Source organism: Pinus tabuliformis, chromosome 2_1 (assembly GCF_031772625.1).
Source record: "Pinus tabuliformis cultivar Carrire ecotype Pingquan chromosome 2_1, CPIR1, whole genome shotgun sequence".
In the NCBI taxonomy this organism is placed as follows: domain Eukaryota; kingdom Viridiplantae; phylum Streptophyta; class Pinopsida; order Pinales; family Pinaceae; genus Pinus; species Pinus tabuliformis.
The window spans coordinates 180,889,281-180,908,522 of NC_142299.1; the positions used below are offsets into that span (position 1 = coordinate 180,889,281).

Consider the following 19,242-nt stretch of genomic DNA (forward strand, 5'->3'; position numbering starts at 1 on the left):
TGAGCAAAGTGGAGAAAATAGACAAAGTAAACTGCTGCCCTTGCTTGCAAAAATGCTGAGTTGTATGCTGTTTTCAAGGGGAAAAATCATGAAGGAAATGTTAGGGGAGGGGATTTTTTAATAAGGAAAGGGAAACATATGAAAACAGGGAATTTTCAAGGGACAATTCACAAACTGTCAAACATATAATCTCATCTTAATCAGCGATAAATCATTTGCAAAGAAATGTTTTTATTAGGGAAACATGGATAATAATAACCAAGGGAAATGACATGTATGCTCAACAGGGGGATGGGACAGCATAGATAACTTGCTCATTTGATTTCTGCCTTTCAATGTACATCATAAGGCACACTCTGTTTTTTCAAAGGGGTTCATGTACATTTGATGCTAGGGGAAAAGGGCTTGTCAAAAGGGAAAAGGGGTTTCATTGACAAAGATATTAGGGGATAGAAGGGAAAACATGGTTTTTGCTTTTTAGGACCACAGCAACATTACTTTTGATCAAATATACATAGCAATATTTCCTTTGCTTTTGTTTATATACACAGCCACATTTTCTTTATTTCTTGTTTTGGCATTTTATCATCATATTGCTTTCTTTTTTGCATAATCATCTTGTTTTTCTTTCATAGCATTTTGTTCTTTTTGCTGTGTGTGTTTTTATATCACAATGGAGGGTATTAGGGTTTTGGGAATGTGTTTAGGGAGGGATAGGGTTTGATACTTGGAAGGAGGAAAATTTCATATTCTTTGCAAATAAGATAAGATAGAGACATATGATGACAACTGTGAAATCAATGGGGAAACATGGAGGGAACATAAATGGGAATTAAAACCTTGAAAAAAAACACCAAACCCTAGCATTATGCCTACATTGACAAGCAATCACCAAAATCTATTTTCTTTGCATTCTTAGTGATAAAAACATATAAATGAAAGCTCATCATTCACCATTCATCAATTCATCAAGTGTATAGACCCTACCTCGGTCGATTTTGCAACTTAGAGGGCGATTGGACAAAATTTGTGGCGGTTTTGGTGTCAACAGCTTGACAGGTCGCGCAGGGCACCCAACGGGTCGCGCACAGCCCGACGGGTCGCGCCCGTTACAAATTAACACTGCTGGGAGGCGCCTGACGGGTCGCGCACCGCCCAACAGGTCGCGCACAACCTCTGACGGGTCGTGCACCTGAAACTGGTTCAATTTCTCTGCACTTTGCCTCCTTTCGCCTCTTCGCCCTATCACTTCTTCTTGCAAGCTCTTTGGATGCACAATGAGGGTATTGAGAGGGAATTTGACTCTTTATAAGCTCAATTTGAAAAAATTTACTTACCAAACCCACTTTCTAATGTTTTGCCTTGACACTTTCTTTTAACACTGTTTTGAGTTTTCTTTTGTTCTGAATTTGACTTTTTGGGTGCTTTAGCTCTGTTCTTTTTGCAGGTAGACCATCTGATGGACTCTGGCGAGGAGACCAGGGTTATTGCCGGCATTTTGAAGAATTTTTGAAATTTCCTTATTGTTTTACAAAATTGACATGACCTTGGGTTTAAAAACAGGGTTTTTAAATCCAAGGTATAAATAAGCTGTACATGATGAAAAATATCAATGAAACATATTTACATACCTCCTTGGTATAAATAAGCTGTACATGATGAAAAATATCAATGAAACATATTTACATACCTCCTTCTGGCTTGCTGGGGACTCATGGACCTCTGATTCATGATCTTGCAATGACATTTGACTGAAACCCTAGACCTAAGACTTTGGACTTCAAGACAAAACAAAACAAGTGTGACACAAGCTCATTAACTGATATGACCTGATCCAGCAAAGCCAAGAAGGGAACAAGGACCAGCTCCTCCATCAGTTTTATGGCATGCCTAATGGGATGCAAAACTGACATTGATGAGACACCTACTTATGCATATGCAAAGAGTTTTTTGATCACTGATGGAGGGCATCATGACCGACACTAACACCATATATCATTGCAAAGGTCTAAAAATATGTTATTTGACTATGTAACTTTCTCTTTCATTTGGATGACCTTTGACATCAATAACAGTCATTTTCACCAAAATTTTCAAAATTATAGTGAAACATGTCTAAAAATTTACCACAAGTACGTAGAGATCTCGCCTCTGGCTCCTCAAGATTTCACAATCTAAAACATCTCAGAAAAAAGTTATAGTGAAATGCCAAACTAAAATGTTTAAAGCATATTTCAGAAGCACTCAAAAACCCCAACTTCCATAGGGCATATCTCCAAAATTATAATTAACCAAAGTCTAAAACTTTTCACCAAAAGTTACCTAGACATCTCATCTCTATCTCCTTAAGATTTCATGTTTTGAAACATCCCAAAATAAAAGTTATAGAAAAAATTCCAAGATGACTCATTCACTCCACAAATCACATATTTGCTCCACCTTTAAAACCCCAGGACTATTTCTCAACGTCTCTTGTACACCTCAGATCTCTTCTTGCTTGGATTATTTTCAAATGCACTCAACTCTCCTTTAATTATAGTGTCTCTGTTTTCACTTATGGGACCAACTTCTAAAACTAGATCAATAAACTTGTACTTTCCAGAATATTTCATATCTCCTCTTTCGTATGGAGTTAGAGGGAGTGCCATATACCGTTAGAAGGGTCTTAGAATAAGCTACTCAACCATATATCATGTGTTCCTATTTGAGCTAGGTATTTAGAATAAAAGGTCCCAAGCTCCCTCAAAGATAGGGTATCTAAACAACGCATTAAAAGCCCAGAAAGGATATTTCCAACAATCTCCATCTCACAATCTTTATCTTGGATATCTATAGTCTCCCACTATCTTTGACATCAACGACAAAAATATTTCCAACAATAACCGCCTTTGTCATTGATGGAAACCATTAGTCAATTTTGCAATAATATTGTAGTACTCCCTCTGTCAGTAAGTCTCCTTGTGTTTGTGATTTCTTCCTCAAATTGCAACTTCTCCCCCTTTGATATCAATGCCAAAGGGCTACTCCCCCTAAGCTTATGCTACCCCCTACTAACAAAATGACAAGGATATCACACACAAATTTGTTTGAGATATCCAAATGTTTCTTTGGGAAGGGGTTTGGTAAAAATATCTACATCTTGTTCCTTATTCACAATGTATTCCAACTTCATACTTTGCTCTACCTATTCTCTCACCTATCACCTTTGAGTGCAGAACATGATTCTTTGAAATGTCGATTGCCTTTGTGTTGCCGTAAATCATTGAGATTAGATAGTCATATTTTACCTTCATATTCTTGACATTTCAGTGATTAATTTAACAAGAGAACTTGTGTGCAACATGTTGTCGTTGCAATATATTTAGCTTTCATTGTGGATAGCCTTGCTCAAACATCATATTAGATCATTTCCTAGAAAGAATGCTCCTCCACTTGTACTTTTCTTGTCGTCAATACTTCCTCCGAATTTGCATTTGTATATGTCGTTAGGATAAAGTCCTTATTCTTGAAAACCACAAGCCAAAGTCTAATGTCTTTTTCAAATATCTAATTATCACTTTTGTTTCTTGTTATCGCTCAAACTAGTAGGGGTCTAGGAGGGGATCCTATAAAGTGACTACTAGGTCAAGGGCAACAATGGAGCGATAGCCCACTGTCACCTCAACTAAGGCTCCCTACTCTTTACAGAGTTCCTCAATGGGAGGAGTCTCGGTATATGAGGAATCACAAGAATGTATGATCAATAATAGGAGAGGGAGTGATTCCTAGGGCTTATTCAAAAGAGAGACTCAATTATATGGCTTTCTTGCTCGAGAAGCAAGGTGATATGCTCTCTAAGAAGGTTTGAGAGGATTCTCGAGGCTAAGGTTTGGGAATATATCTTCCAAAAGTGATTCCTAGGCCTGGAAATCCCTATGGAGAATTGGTCTTTGTGAAAGTGTTCTCACGAAACATCAATGCTTCAATCAATTGTCGGTTTCCAAGTCAATTTCAACTATATCTCTTCATAACTTCTTGAAATTCAATCGAAGTGTCCAAGGATTTGCATTTCCACTTTCCACAAACTCTTCAATAGCTTCATGACATAGATTTTCTTTTCCAAAACCATAGAAACTAATTCATCATGCCATGATTATTCATTTCAAACTTCAGAGGACATCTCTCTTTTACTTTGATCGTCAGAGGCTCATTACCTGTCAAGAATAGATCATCAACATATAAAACCAAAATCAAAGTCATACCTTGGACCACTTTTGAAGTAGAGGTTTGGATGGGCACATCTTCCTGACTTCACCAGATGATTGTTAATATGGACATACCAGGCTCGAGAAGCTTGCTTCATATAATTCTTTCTACAAACATAACACTTGACCAAACAAATATGCTCAGTTTTCCACAAATCAATATTGTGCAATCAAATCAACTAAGTTAGCTTATCAAGCCTTAGATGCCAGATCAAAACTAATATCAAAATCATAAAAGTTTCTGCCAATATCCCTGTGACAAACTTTTCAGACCAAATGTCAGGTGGAGCTCACATCCAAATACCAAGTTACAAAAAGCATTATACAATATAACTTTATCAAGCCATCCTTATGATCATAGCATAAATCAAAATATGAATGGATACATCAGGGACAAGTCATATAAGTTTCATGCATATACCAAGAATGAGTCATACAAGTTTCATCCATTCATTGTGAGATTACTTCATACTGAATCACAATTGTTTATACTTCAACCAATGTGCCAAAGATAATGAGGCCAATACAAAAACATTATTGAATACCAACATTAGTCACTGGAAATTACTGTGCTCACATAGCACTATCGTCAAGGCAAATTATCAGATATCAAGTCAAATCATTAGTCACCAGGTCAAAACCCAAATTTTTTATCACAATGAGTTCAATCAATACATAACCCAAAACATATCAAGTCAAAGTTCCAAAGCATCTCTATGAATTATCAAGCATCATTTCAAAATCCAAACACTGCTTATCTATATCAATCAACCAAATCTTGTCAACCCCTTGCAACTATCATCAAATACTCTCATACACTAGCCTCAATGGTTAAATCATAATGACATATTGATATGCATATTCCGGTCACCTGCAAACAAAGGTTTACTCAACATATTCACATTATCGTAAGTCAAACATTCAAACTTCCCTGCTCATAGAACTTTATGTTGTCTGCTCCATATCTGTAGGGTTATCATACTCTTAGTTCATTCCTAATTTTACGCATAAAGCTTCAGATGTTGTCACATACAAGCATAATCGCACCCATAGGCCTTCTTCCGTGTGGTTGAGACTTGTAACTGCACTGATATGCTTGCTTCCATGCGGTTCGCGTTTAAACTAAGGGAAACCCTCTCTTCTAAAACTAGAACTAGCTTCAAACTATCAACATCATATATTTAGTCTATTCATGTCAAAAATCTTACTTCAATAATAAAGAATTTTCTATACAAATAATGCAAATGATAATAGTTGTAGGGATCTTAAGGAGAGATTCTCCCTTTGAATGAGTAGCCCCTTCAGCCATTATTATTCAATTCATCAACCTGTCTATAATACTGTCATGTATCAAAACTGTTAGATCATAAAATCAAGCTACATCAAATTCTAAAACATATATACATCGCGGTCATAGCATGTCAGCATCAATTACTTCATCATCACATCAAACTTTTATAGAGGGCTAGAGTCATATGATTAGGGCAGCTAACAAGTGTATTATCATACTTCAAGATAATGATCACTTCATCACTTCTTTATCATTAACCATCAGGGCAACCAATTTTACCACATGTCATAATTACCGAGTTAACCAAGGTTAACAAGATCCTGAAATATCAATTTTACTCTTACACTTCTATCATCAAAGGTTGACATGCTTATCACAAGCATTATCGATAGTATCAAGCTACCATATATAAGAATCAATGAGCTAGCCTTCTATATGAAATCTATAATGAAAGATGCATGCCAAATATCAAGAATACCAATATATCAAAAATCAATGTAGCTTTACCATGAAGAGAATGTAAGATACTTGTCCAATATCAAGTGCACCATCTCATCATAACCACAGGGAATCAGACTTACTTTCGTATGCAAGCATGAGTCATTTTTGAAGTGATATCCCCATCATACCTTAGGCCTTACCTTTCCATCCAATATTGTAATTGAAACGATACACCATACATACCTTGTAGTATTCAGATACCTGTTCACCTTCTTATTTGACATTGGCAACAGGAGCAATTTGTCAACTTCTTTGCAATGGGCAACTGTAGCTCTTCATCAAAGGTTGACATGCTTATCACAAGCATTATCGATAGTATCAAGCTACCATATATAAGAATCAATGAGCTAGCCTTCTATATGAAATCTATAATGAAAGATGCATGCCAAATATCAAGAATACCAATATATCAAAAATCAATGTAGCTTTACCATGAAGAGAATGTAAGATACTTGTCCAATATCAAGTGCACCATCTCATCATAACCACAGGGAATCAGACTTACTTTCGTATGCAAGCATGAGTCATTTTTGAAGTGATATCCCCATCATACCTTAGGCCTTACCTTTCCATCCAATATTGTAATTGAAACGATACACCATACATACCTTGTAGTATTCAGATACCTGTTCACCTTCTTATTTGACATTGGCAACAGGAGCAATTTGTCAACTTCTTTGCAATGGGCAACTGTAGCTCTTCTCTTCCTGCATTAACCATTTTTTCCTGCATCTCAGATGATCCTCAAGAAGGATCCACTCATCACATCACATCAGGAGGTTAGAAGTATCAAATACTTATATTTTAATGAGAAGAGATCAACTCCCTCTTGAACCAGCCTTCAAGAGTCATGAATGCCCATCAACCATATGACAATGTTGCCAACAACCAAGCCTGATCGAGGCCATCTTATCAAATCTGTCATAAGTGCTAGCACATCTTGATCATGCTAGCATATCTCAAATCTTTGTCATAAACCAGGGTTTCTCCCAAACCATAACCTCACAATATTCATCAAACCCTAATAACCAAATATCCTAGGGTTTCCTTCAAACCCTAGTATTCTTTTAGGTCTCCTCCATCTTCTCTTGCTTCCATCAAAGGTGTCTTCATAGGGTTGATCTTCAATGACTTTTCTTCGGAACAGCTTGGTACCATGTTAATTTTTCTTAGGGCTATATTATTCTTTGCTTTGATAAATTGCATTTCATTATTTCCATATTAGATTGACCCCATAGCAGCTTACCATTATTCACATTTATAACATTATTCAGCAACATATGCAACTATATAGAAAGAACAATATTATCATCAACGCAACGAAATAGAAAGGAACAATAGAAGAAAAGCATTCACACAATGAGACACCAGGATTGGTCGAAGACCAGGGCAAAACACACTATTGGGAAAACTCTTTCAAATTCCTCTTCTTATTTGATTGTCATTGAATGATTCAGCAAAGAGAGAGTACAATGATCCATATCTTCAACCATAAACATATCTAGTGAAAATCAACTAAACAATATCCATGAGATGAACCCAACCCTGCCAATAATCAAAACCCTGATTCAGGGGTTTGTAATCAACTGTCACTATCTGCGGTCAACTATCGACATCTACGATCAACTAGCAAAAACTTCAGTCAAATGAAAAATCAAACTTTAGAATCTAGACGCATGGAGGAAGAGACATGCGTGCCACTAAGAGCTTCCAGTCGCTACCTTAAACCTGCTAGCCTACAACTACAGTCAAAAATTGCCTTTGCCAAGCCTGCTACTGTGACCCAAAACCCTAGAAACAGAGATGCAAGATTTGGACCTTGCAATTTCGTACCTGTGCCAACCCATCTTTGCAAACTTGCCTCAAACCTGTGTGAACCAAACCAAAGAAGAGAAAAGAAGAATGCTATATGATGATGTCCAAATGAGGTTCACTTGACTTGTATTTATAGCCTTCCAAGGGTGCCCAATTTGCTTTAGGGTCGACCTCACCATTTGTGCAAATGTGGGCTTTAACTGAAAATTACACTTTGACTTGTCCAAATTGAGTGCTTCAATAGTCAAAATTGGTCCTTTCGAAAAGAGGAATCCAGTCCCATTGTTGGAATTTATCACTGAGCTGCCAAATTAACATGTCCAAGGTCAAGTGCTTCGAATGTCATGAGCTTGGTCACTACGTCAGCCAGTGTCCAAAGAGGAAGAATGACAACAAAGGGAAGCAAACAACAACATTGACAGAAATTGATGACTTGTCTGCGAGATTGGAGGATGACTTCACTATGTTTGCAACATTATTCTCAGATGGAGGAGGAATATGAAACACTAGTATGCCAAATTGGACAAAATCTGTGGGAGGAGCAATAAGGAGGTGACGCACAGTCAAATGCTCGAGAGACAGATGCAAGACTAGTTATAGTGACACAATAGATCAATTTGAGATCAGTTTGAGATCAGTACACACAGTTGTAGTGATAACAACAGCGCAGAGGAAGGAGGAATGCAATGCGAATTGACTAGTTGCAGAGAGCAAGGCACAGTTCTAGACAAAGAGACTCCAACACAAAGGCATCAATAGTGTGAGATTAGAGTAGCGTAGTGATGCACAGGATGGTGCAGTTACAACTTGTAGCAGGTGAATCAGAGACTGTGTGCAACATGGATCAGTTTGGCTACAACATGTTCCCACAAACTAGTGGGTATCCAATATACTTAGAAAGGCCTTAGGGAGAGCAAAGTTTATCTACTTCAGAGAGCGGATGGGTATAGTGGAGAACACCTTCCTCGCTAAGAGGAAGTAGCAACGTACAGGTGTTCCAGTCTCTATGATGTCTAACAGGTTAAGGAACACGGGATCCCCAAAACCTAGAAAAGGTTTCATGAGAAAAGACTTGGAGACACCTTAATTAAATTAATTAGCCATAATTAAAATATTATTTAGTCTAACTTGGGAAAAGTGGTTAATTAAAGTAAATTAATTGAGGAAGTTTGAGTTTGCTCTAGAGACTTTTAATGATGAAGTCAAGATGATCTTAGCCATAGGTTGAGATGTGACCGTGGGCATTGAGACTACAATGAGAGATTATACGAGCAGGTCAAAGGGTTTGGAGAAAAGACATCGCATAAGTTGTGAGATGAACAATTCAACTACCCAGTTGCAAGTATTCAACAAGGGCGCAGTTGAAGCTAGGGAAGCATCAGAGGAAAGGGTTTTAGCTGAGATTTGAGAGCAGGTGTCCGCAGGAGTTTTCCTCAGTATTTTCTAGTGTCCAGGAGACAGGAAGAGGAAGTTGAGTTCATCTGCAGAGAAGGCCACCTCATCTAGTGCGAGTAGCCAGATTTCCCAGTGCAAGTTGTCAAAGGAGATCAAGTTTTAGTTGCTAGAGGCCAGATCTATTTTTCGGAGGCAAAGTGAGTGGGTTTGAGAGGCAGAAGCAGGCAAGACGACTTGCAGGAGGGTGATTCCAAGGATGAACAAATTTTCCAACAGCAGTCATACACATAGCCAGAGGAAGTGGGAATAGCCAAGAAGTGTGAGTTGTTAGGAGAGAGGGCCAAAACTAGTTGCAAAGGGAGGAAACATGTCTCCAATATATTTTGCTAGTAGAGATCATCAGAGCTTTGCCACAAAGGCAAGCAAATCATTGTACTCTCGAATTCGTTGAAGAATAATAAAATAAGCTCTCATCTACTGCACTGGTTTTCCCTTCATGTTTTTTCAAGGACATTTGTCCAAAAATAATTGTCATATTTTTGTGTGTGCATATTTTTCTATATTCCGTAGCGTATTTTCATTGGTGAGGAATGCAATTGTGAATTTATCGCTATTTGTTGTTTTATTAATTTATAGTTCACAAATAGACTACAATCAGCTGGGAGATAAATATCCAGTAATCGAAATCGTGGAAATTTCCCAAATTTTAGCTTCTAGCTTCTTACAATTTTCTTCCTTTTATTTCAGCTAGCTTCTAACCACTTCTTCTATCCTTTTTCCCTCTTCTAGTTCTGTTCAAGATGATAATTATTTATTCTACTTCATCAAAGACATGATCCTTCTTTTCATATTTTTGTCGTTGATATTTCTGCTTTTTATTCTTTCCCTTAAGCTTGTCTATTTCTTCTAAGACACTAACAAGTTTTGCTTCAAGATTCACTTCCCTATCAATGTCTTCTTCATAAGCTATTTTTTATTTCTGATTGTCTTATATTTATTTATCAGTAGACTTTGTATCCATGGCTATGAAGAGGAATTCTTCTTTTGCAAAATCAAAAACATATTCATCACTTTCTTCATACGAGTTATTGTCCTATCTAGTGTAAAAACTCTTCTTAGTATATTTTCCTCTCTTGTGCTTATAAGGTTTACTTTCATTGTTATGTTCTTCTTCGTCATCAGCGTCTTACATTTTGCATGCATAGAGACCACAAAAGATAGCATTCATGACTTTTGCATTATGTTCAATAGCCTTCTTCCTAAGCATATATGTTGGAATATTTTTTGGGGTTGTATAACTCGTTACAATAATTGCCAAATGTCAAACCCAAGAACCATTAGATAAGTCCACATCCTTATACCCTAGAAAACATAGTTTGTTCCATCAAACACCGAGGTGCTTTTTGTGGAGAAACCTACTTGACTAGCCACTTGTGTCCCTGAAATCTACCTTCCAATGGTTAGACTATTTTCAAAAACTCATGAACCATGAATTTCGAAGATTGTGGGAATTGCAATGTTTCCATAGGATTTTATCATGTATGAGAGTATGGAACTAACATATAATCAAGAGCAACAAGCTTTCTATGTTGGGCAAGGTTGTCATTGATGTCAATATGATGACTAGCATTGTTGAAGCCCCATGTAAATGATGTCATCATTTGTTGATGTAATCCCTAAACTTAATGTTTGATATATGGTGCCCTAGCATTGTTGAAGATGCACATGATGCCCTAGCATTATCTAAGACATATGATGACACACTAAAGGCTGCCATGGATGAACATACATGAAAGGATCCCTAAATGCATGGATGAAACCCTAGATGCATAGAAAATCCCTAAGCCCTAGATAATTGATGTGAAGCCCTAAGCATTAATATTCATTAAGTCCTAGATAATTGATGACAAACCCAAAGCATTGCTAATCATTAAGCCCTAAATAATTGATGACAAACCCTAATATACCTTAGGCGTATAGATGAAGAATGTCTACGTGCATCTATTTCCTTCAATGAGGGTTAGAAATGCATTCCTACGTTGTCACAACATCTCAATGAATACATAAGCCTTGCAAGACCTTTTATGCTATCACAAGGGGACTATATGATGCCTTTAAAAAGACAGAAGGGAATTTTATAGGAGAAAGAAGAAAGTAATGAAAAAAAGGGGCATCCATCTAAGGAAGGAAAGTGGTACAATTTGTAAAGAAATGTCATTACAACGAAGTGCAGACTAGTCAAAGTATAATAACCAAAAGAAGTTCTTACAAAAAGAAAATTTCAAAAATATATATGATGCACAGGTTAGCCCTCAAGTTGGCCTTGTCCAAGCTAAATAGATGTGTTTCTTCAAAATGCAAATATGTATAAATTTAAGTTGCACGATATGGGGAAATGCGTACGAGTTTCCGAAACAAGTAGGGGTACGAAACATGACCCCCGCCCCCCAAACTTTGGAAATGGGTTAACACAATATATATATATATATATGTGTGTGTGTGTGTGTGTTATATAGGACATTTAAGAAAAACATACAAAATATTATTACATTATGATTAAATTGTCCAATTTCAGTGCATAAACTATAAGTCTATCAATTATACATGTCACATGATGATGAAACATACTAACACCACATTTACTCATGAATGATCACATAATGAGTAAAGCAGTCTCCAAAAGCATCCTTGATAAATGAGGTTTATTATAAATATATATCCAAAATCAGCCTTTATTATATATGAGGCTGCAAGTACAGTAAAGGCAAGTGGTTAATACTTCTTCTGTAGAGAGGTGTTGGAGCACCAATAGCTTCATCCACAATGTCAAAAGAAACAATCTCGATTAAACCCAAGCAAAAAGCTTGGTTTATGTACACTACAGCTTGAGGTCGTTGACACATTCTTATGAGCGGGCTCAATTTGATACAACATATATCACTTGGGACAACAACCTAGAGGAGGATAATTTGGAGGATGAAGCCTTACATTTAGAACAGTTGGAAGTAGTGCTTTTGAAAGATGACCGTCTGAATGATGAGGATGACGGTCATCAAGCAACAGCAGTAGCATCAACAGCAATGCCACCCCCATCCACTAGCAGGGCTCAAGTTGCACCAGCTTTTCTGCCACATCCATCCACAGGTCATGTGCCTCCTGGTTGTGGATGTGATTCACAACCATTCCAAAGTCAAATTATGCGAGAGGAGACTCCCATTGTTCATAGATCACGACAAAAGAAATTAGAAGTTTCTCGTGGCAAGGAGAAATTTTAGTAGATAGTATATTTAGTAGTCTTTTCTAGTTTCTAGTACTTTTTGAAACTATTTACTCTTTCATATTTATTATGGTATTTTTTGTAAACGATATATGACAATTTAAGTTTAAAGTTAGCAATTACAACTCATTGGTAATGAATTATGAATATGATGTTTCGTTAAATGTTTCATTTCATGTTTGATATTCTTTGTTATAGTTTGGTAATGGTTACAAGTACAACCTTAGTGATGACAAATGTAATATACTGAATTTTGAAACTTTAAGGTTGATGAAAAACGAGATGTTGTCGACCTATGGTTGATGAAGATTATAACTACTAGATGACTAACGTATATGGTTTAATCCATGCTTTTACGTCTTTTATAACTAATTCATCATTCTACATGCTTTTGTTGACATATATACATCAAAATATACAAAAATACATATTATATAAAAAACACTCCCAGCCAGGAAGCTTCTGAAAATTGTCACTGCCGCTTCCAAGAATATTATAGATATTAATATTTCTTATTTTTGGACACTAGACGCCATCTACAGCCCTTTTTAATGTGTTTTGGTTCAGATATGGATTGTACTCAGCACTAATTTCTTTTATAACAACCCTTGCAATTTAATGAGAAAATTTTGCACACTCGTCTCAACGTTGTTTTTCTAATTTGTTTCTGGTTCTAGTCCAATTCCAATTATTGGGATCAACTGATTTAGCCACCAATCCAGTTCTGATATCATCACTTGGAATCTCTGCAACCTGTAGCTGCCACTGAAAATTCCAGATCAATGATTTTGCTGCTGAGAGAAGAAAGCCCATGAATATACAGAATCACCTGTGTTTTCAATGGGGTAAAAGTATGCAAAATATTCATTCTAGCTGTGCAATTTATCGTGCTTACTATCTAAGAATCAAAGTTTAAGTTTGACAAACATTGCCATAAAAACCATTAGTATCAGTTAACTTTTTGCACCTAACAAAGTTTTCCATGGCCCTTTTGAGCAGGACAAAGCATTGACAAGGAATTCTAGGAGAGGCAAATGTGACCTGACAACCCCCTTGTGTCCCTAACAGCAGCATTACTGGATGACGCATCCTGCGGCATCTTAACCTGTAAACCAAGAAATAAGCATATAAAAATACATCAAGAGGACAGTGTCATGAAATTGACTATATCATGTCATAAATGCTAAAAGCATAGATAGATAGAATAAATTTTGGAGTTCCACAAACAAATTATCAACCAACTTCAGAATATTAATTTCGGTTCTTAAAAGTGATCTCCGACAGCAAACAACTTTAAGGAAACAATGTATTGCAACATTCATTTCATGCATAGCTTATCCAAGCATACATCAAAAGAGACATTCACAAAAAGTTTCATGCAGCCTACTAAAAAATGAAACTGTGATTAGATAAATTGCAATTACAGCATGACATCCAGAAAAATGTCACTGAAAATTCACCACATACAAAATTGTTAGCTTTCCTCAAAAAATAACTCTCTTATGATACAGCAAGTACTTGGAAAAGGAAAGAGTCTATCTACCTCCACATACAGTCTCTCCTCAATGAAGTTAACTTTAATATGCCCACTGATACCTTTCTTCTTCAAGTGTCCATTGAATCTGAAATTCAGTGGAGATAACTTCAGAAATAATCTCTTAGCCTGGCATTGACCGTTTGAATAGAAAAGTATAAAGAACAAGCATAGGATGTAAAAACCAAAGTTTGAAAAACAAACATGACATTAACGACTTCAAATTCCCATTGTATCAGCCATGGACAAGTGATTGTTGGTTTGCATCTGTGCAGTTTCAAACTTGGACCTATTCATTGTTTTGAACTAAAAGAGGTCCTTTTGAAATATTCAATAGATTTCTCTCCAATCACAAAGGTTAATATTCAAAGGATATCTACAGAAAAAACCAATAAGCCCACCAAAAATAATTTTCTTAGTCTAGGGTATTCTACATCAGAACTCAAAATATGCTTTCCAAATAGATTAACAAAGTACTGTACTGATGCTGCTTGGTGTCCCTGCACACATATGGCCTGATATATTGCCATCCATAAAATGTGAATGCTAGAAAGGAATAGTTTCAATGCTTATATTGCTTCAGGTTCAATAAGTTGACAAAGGCTATAACAATACTGTTTGAACAGAATACAGAAGGATACTTATTCATCACACTAGAGAAAACAATACTACAGCTTTGAGAATGAAGTGTTAAACACATATCCGCATCAAACTTCCAATCGCATCCATCAACCTTAATTCAAAAAATCTAGGTAAACAGGTAAAACATCTTACCTAGCACAATGAAGCATGGAAACCAGCAAACATAACCAGTATTTTAATATCTATGCAATAAAAATGAAAATAAAAAAATGAAATTCTTACTGCCAAGTTAATTGACGTCTCAATAGAGCTGCATTTCTTTGAAACTTTGTGCGTCGCACCTCCAATGCTTCACGACATGCCTGCACAATTGAAGCGAATGGATTGAACAGACTACCAGTAAAGCATATAAAATATATCAAATAAATGTGGTTTCTACATTTAGAATGCAACATAAAGGTATCTAATGTACAACTCAACCTAGCATGAACCAAGTAGTAGAAACTTTCAAACAACATAAAAGCATCAACACATCAGCATCTAATAGACTCACAAAACACAGTGCAAGTATCCAAGGGGCTCATACTGCAGAATTACAGCATCCCCATCTCAGCTACTATGTATAAACAGGGATGGCACATACTCATATTAAGCAACCAAACAGGTACTTAGTGTACTCTAACATACTACCTCTGTCAGTGAATAATCCTAGCATTGGAAACCTGGCTATGTTGTATAAAAAGCTACAAAGCCTTAAATAAACAGAGATCAGAGATGGGAAACATGCCCAAACATGAACCCCTGATCTGTGGAATAGTTCTAACTTGATCCAAGGGTGATTATTACCCAAAATCATGCAAATTACAGCTGTACATTGCCCTATCCTTCGCTAATTGACTTACAATTGCAACACTGACAGGCCATAAGATCACACTACCCAGGCATCTTCTACCTTTTCTAGGTTTAGAGGAGAACTTGGCCTTAACCATAGTCAATCTCAATCTCCAATCCCTCATTTTCACTCTTGCCCATTAACCCACTCTGGCATTTTCATAATGTGAATAAGTTTTAAAAAGCAAGGTTGTGTTCTTTGTTCACTATACAATTAAAAGACTAATTTATTAGACCAAAAAATAAAAAATAAAAATAAAAATATCGTATCTGCTCAAAATAAACCAAATAAACCTGAATCAAATATCAAACAGCTGAAAAACATGCACATCCTAATAGATCTACTCTCAAACAGCTCTAAAACAATCAAATCTGCTCACAACCAGCACCAAATCAGTAAATTTTTATTTGGATCTGCTTAAACCCAATAAATCAGCAACTAATGCTTCCAAATCTGCAAATATGGGCAACAATACACTTACAAACAGCTCAAAGCTTCTTCCAATTCCTCTGCAACGTCAAGAAATCAGAGAAATTAGACTGATTTGACTGTCAAACATTCAACACAGTCCAAAATTTTGATGAGTAGACTACTTGGAAAGTCCATACGGCTCTAATTTTTTAATAACTTGTGCATACAGTTAATCCATGAAGTCATATTGCAGCTGTACAGATAACTTTGTTGTACAGCTGTGCTATACTGTCATATGGCTCAGTTTACACATTTTATTTTTAATGATTTGAACACGGTTTTAAACCAGAAATTTTCAAACCTGACTTTTAAAACTACAAATTCAATTGATTTTGGCTTCGAGTGACCTGAAATTCTCTTGGCTCTTTGATGTGTCACAATAGTGATCAATCTCTGCCCACAGCAATCCCTATCTCCTCATGCTCACACAGAATTTGGAGAACCCAAACTGTTAGGTTGCAAGAGTGGAAACCTTGCCTTTCAAAGCCCTGAGACTCTTGATATCACTTCGAGAATGATGGGCTCTAATACAGTATCATGATAACATGAACACCTAAAGGAAACCAAGATTGCATTCATAATGAGAAAGAAAAAGCTATCAAAGGTTTTAGGAATTTAATTGACGAAGTCTAGATGCATCCTTGCCACCAAAGGTTTTAGGTATTTAATGAATATAGGCAACGTCGCAACGAGACTAACAGAGAGCCTCTCAAGAGGATGATATCAAGTGTCAAATATCGACGACATAACTGCACAAAGCTAAAAGTCTTCCATACCGCTCAACATATTAGACTTTACATAAGCCAATTATATCCAGTGTGTCACTCTTTAAGATGAATTGATTTATATCAAATTTCTAAGGTTGAGTGTAAAAAGACTTAGAGCGAACAATGGGTCTGTTGCCTCAAAATCTAGCAGGTTTTTGTGAGGGGAGCTCACAAGACAAGAACTAGACCAAGGGACAACAATATGAGGTGTGTCTAGTTGCCGCAAAATCTAGCAGGTCTTATAGAGGGGTGCTCTACAAGGCAACCACTAGTCTAGCTGACAACAATGGGGTGTGGCCAACTGTCACCACAGCCACTACTCCCTTGCTGTTTATGGACTTTCACCAATGGGAGGCTTCCCAATATATAGGTCACCTATAAGAGATATTCTAGGCTTAAAGGTTTAAGGTGACAAAAGAGGCTTCCAAAGGATGATGCTTTTTAAGAACAAGGCTTAAACAATGAGAATAAAGTAATACAGATCCCTAAGAGAGACTCAATTAGGGAACACTAGACCTAGTGCTTGAGTGATAGCATGCAAAATGGAATGGCCTAAGGTCAAGGTAGAAAGAAAAAATTTCGAACGATGTATTCCAGCAAATAATGGCCTCTGAAACCTTCAAGAAGTCCTCAAGTTGAAGCTTAGCCAAGCTAGGGATTTCCTAGAGCAAATTAACTAGGGCAAAAGAAAGTAAGGCTTAATGTGGATGGATTGGCTACCAAAGAGGTTGATTTTGAGGCAACCAAGTATATCCTTCATGTCGAATCCTTCCACCACCAAAAATTCCCCTACTAGGTAAATTTGGTCCAAGCCCTAGTTAGGTCGCTTATCCTTAAGAAGGCCAAGTAAGAGAGAGAAAAGAGAGTGAAATTCAATTTACCGAAGATATAAATTTTGATCACCAATTTGACAGGGCCAATGCCTAGACCTTGGGTTGATGAAGTCCATGGTTGCTTAAGATTAGCTAAATCTTGCAAAGGAGTAAGGATGTTTTGATTCCCTAGCACAAAACCCTAGCTATTATCTTTTTCAAGGATCAATGACACTTGAAAGAGCTACAACAAGAGTTCACCAAGGGGATTGTCATTCGCATTACATATATGAGTAATGCATACAATGATGACATCTAGATTCTATACAAATAACCTTAAATAATCAATGGTGCAATGGAAAACCCCTAGATAACCATTACATTACATACTTTAGACATACAATCGAAAATTTATAAATCGCAAGATACACTACAAGATGAAATGCGCAAATATCCAATATTGATCCAAGATAACTTCTCAAAACACAAGAAAGTAGCTCCAATAGACAAAATTGCCCCTGGATCAAATCTTATCCAAGATGCAAAGAGCTTGAATTCTCCTAAGGACGGCCAAGATAGTCCAAGTGATGATGAATAGAATGAATGAGCCTCTCCTCTATTTATATGAGTAGGACACCTAATTAGCCCCTAAAAACAAGTTTGATCACTAAACATCCTTGGGTTACAAGCCAACCCACTGGATTTCATCATAAATGCTCAAACAAGCCCACACATGTGAGTTGCTAGGCTTCTAGGGTTGACGCCATGCATAAAATGGATTCTGAATGCCATGTCCAAGTGCTAGGAGGTGTGAAATGTGACGTAGAAGCATGTAAAAATCGTGATTTGAGGGTTGGCCCTCAAATCCACCTCAATGGCTCCCTGTGGTCCCAAAATTCAGCTGGGGCACCACAAACTGGTCTCTATATGTCTCTAACCACTTAAAGTGTCCATCATTGCTCCAGTGTTGAAGACATTTCAGGAGCAACTAGCCCTCCCTAGTCTTTGAAGATGAGACCATCCTCATCAGGGCCCCAAATCAATAGCCATCACTCAATTACTGCTAAGGTTGACCTAAGGGAATGTTGGGTCCAAGTGTGTCATTCTAAAGATTTATCAAATCTAATTCAAAGTGGTAAAACGTCATATGGATGCAAGGGGCTCCTTGGTACATGTGTCAAAAGTCGTTGCTACTAGGAGGCCCAAGAGTGTCAACTCTTTACCTATTTGTGCCAATATACTTCTCTAATGGCCTAGGTACTAGAGGAAAGTTGCCCAAGGCATGGATTGTTGAACCACCTAACAATCACAACATAGATTCTAGTAAAAGCAACCAGTCGTTAGGGGTTGTTACCACACAATTTAGCAAGGCCCTAGGAGGGGAACATACAGGACAACTACTAGACCAAGTGACAACAATAGGACAATATAATGTTCCTAAATGGAAATTAATAGCAAATACCAAGCAATGAACTAGGAACAACAAATAAATTGAAACTAATAGACAACAATTAAACACCAAAATGTCTAGCAACACAATCTGAACCATTTCATTAATATTATGATGAAAAAGTACATATAATGGACTAAAATGGTAGAATTTGTGCTTGTTATGCAAGTTGAGCAAAACCCGAAAATGATAGCTCAATCCCAAATGTGGA

At 36.8% G+C, this 19,242-nt stretch overlaps 1 protein-coding gene across 2 annotated transcripts in view; it reads right to left on the bottom strand.

The window, feature by feature from the left end:
• LOC149199309 (structural maintenance of chromosomes protein 6B-like) overlaps nt 1-19,242 on the bottom strand; it is a 423,580-nt gene that overhangs the window by 50,435 nt on the left and 353,903 nt on the right. Inside the window, exons 21-23 of one of the 2 annotated variants that reach the window (XR_016253762.1) lie at nt 14,922-15,001; nt 14,067-14,145; nt 13,491-13,628 (exon numbers count right to left, since the gene is read on the bottom strand). Coding sequence is in view for 1 of the 2 variants with exons in the window: in XM_089402377.1 (XP_089258503.1) it covers nt 13,565-13,628; nt 14,067-14,145; nt 14,922-15,001 (223 nt within the window). In the remaining variant the exon portion in view is untranslated. The remainder of the gene's footprint in view (nt 1-13,490; nt 13,629-14,066; nt 14,146-14,921; nt 15,002-19,242) is intronic. The other variant, XM_089402377.1, reaches the window with a different exon arrangement.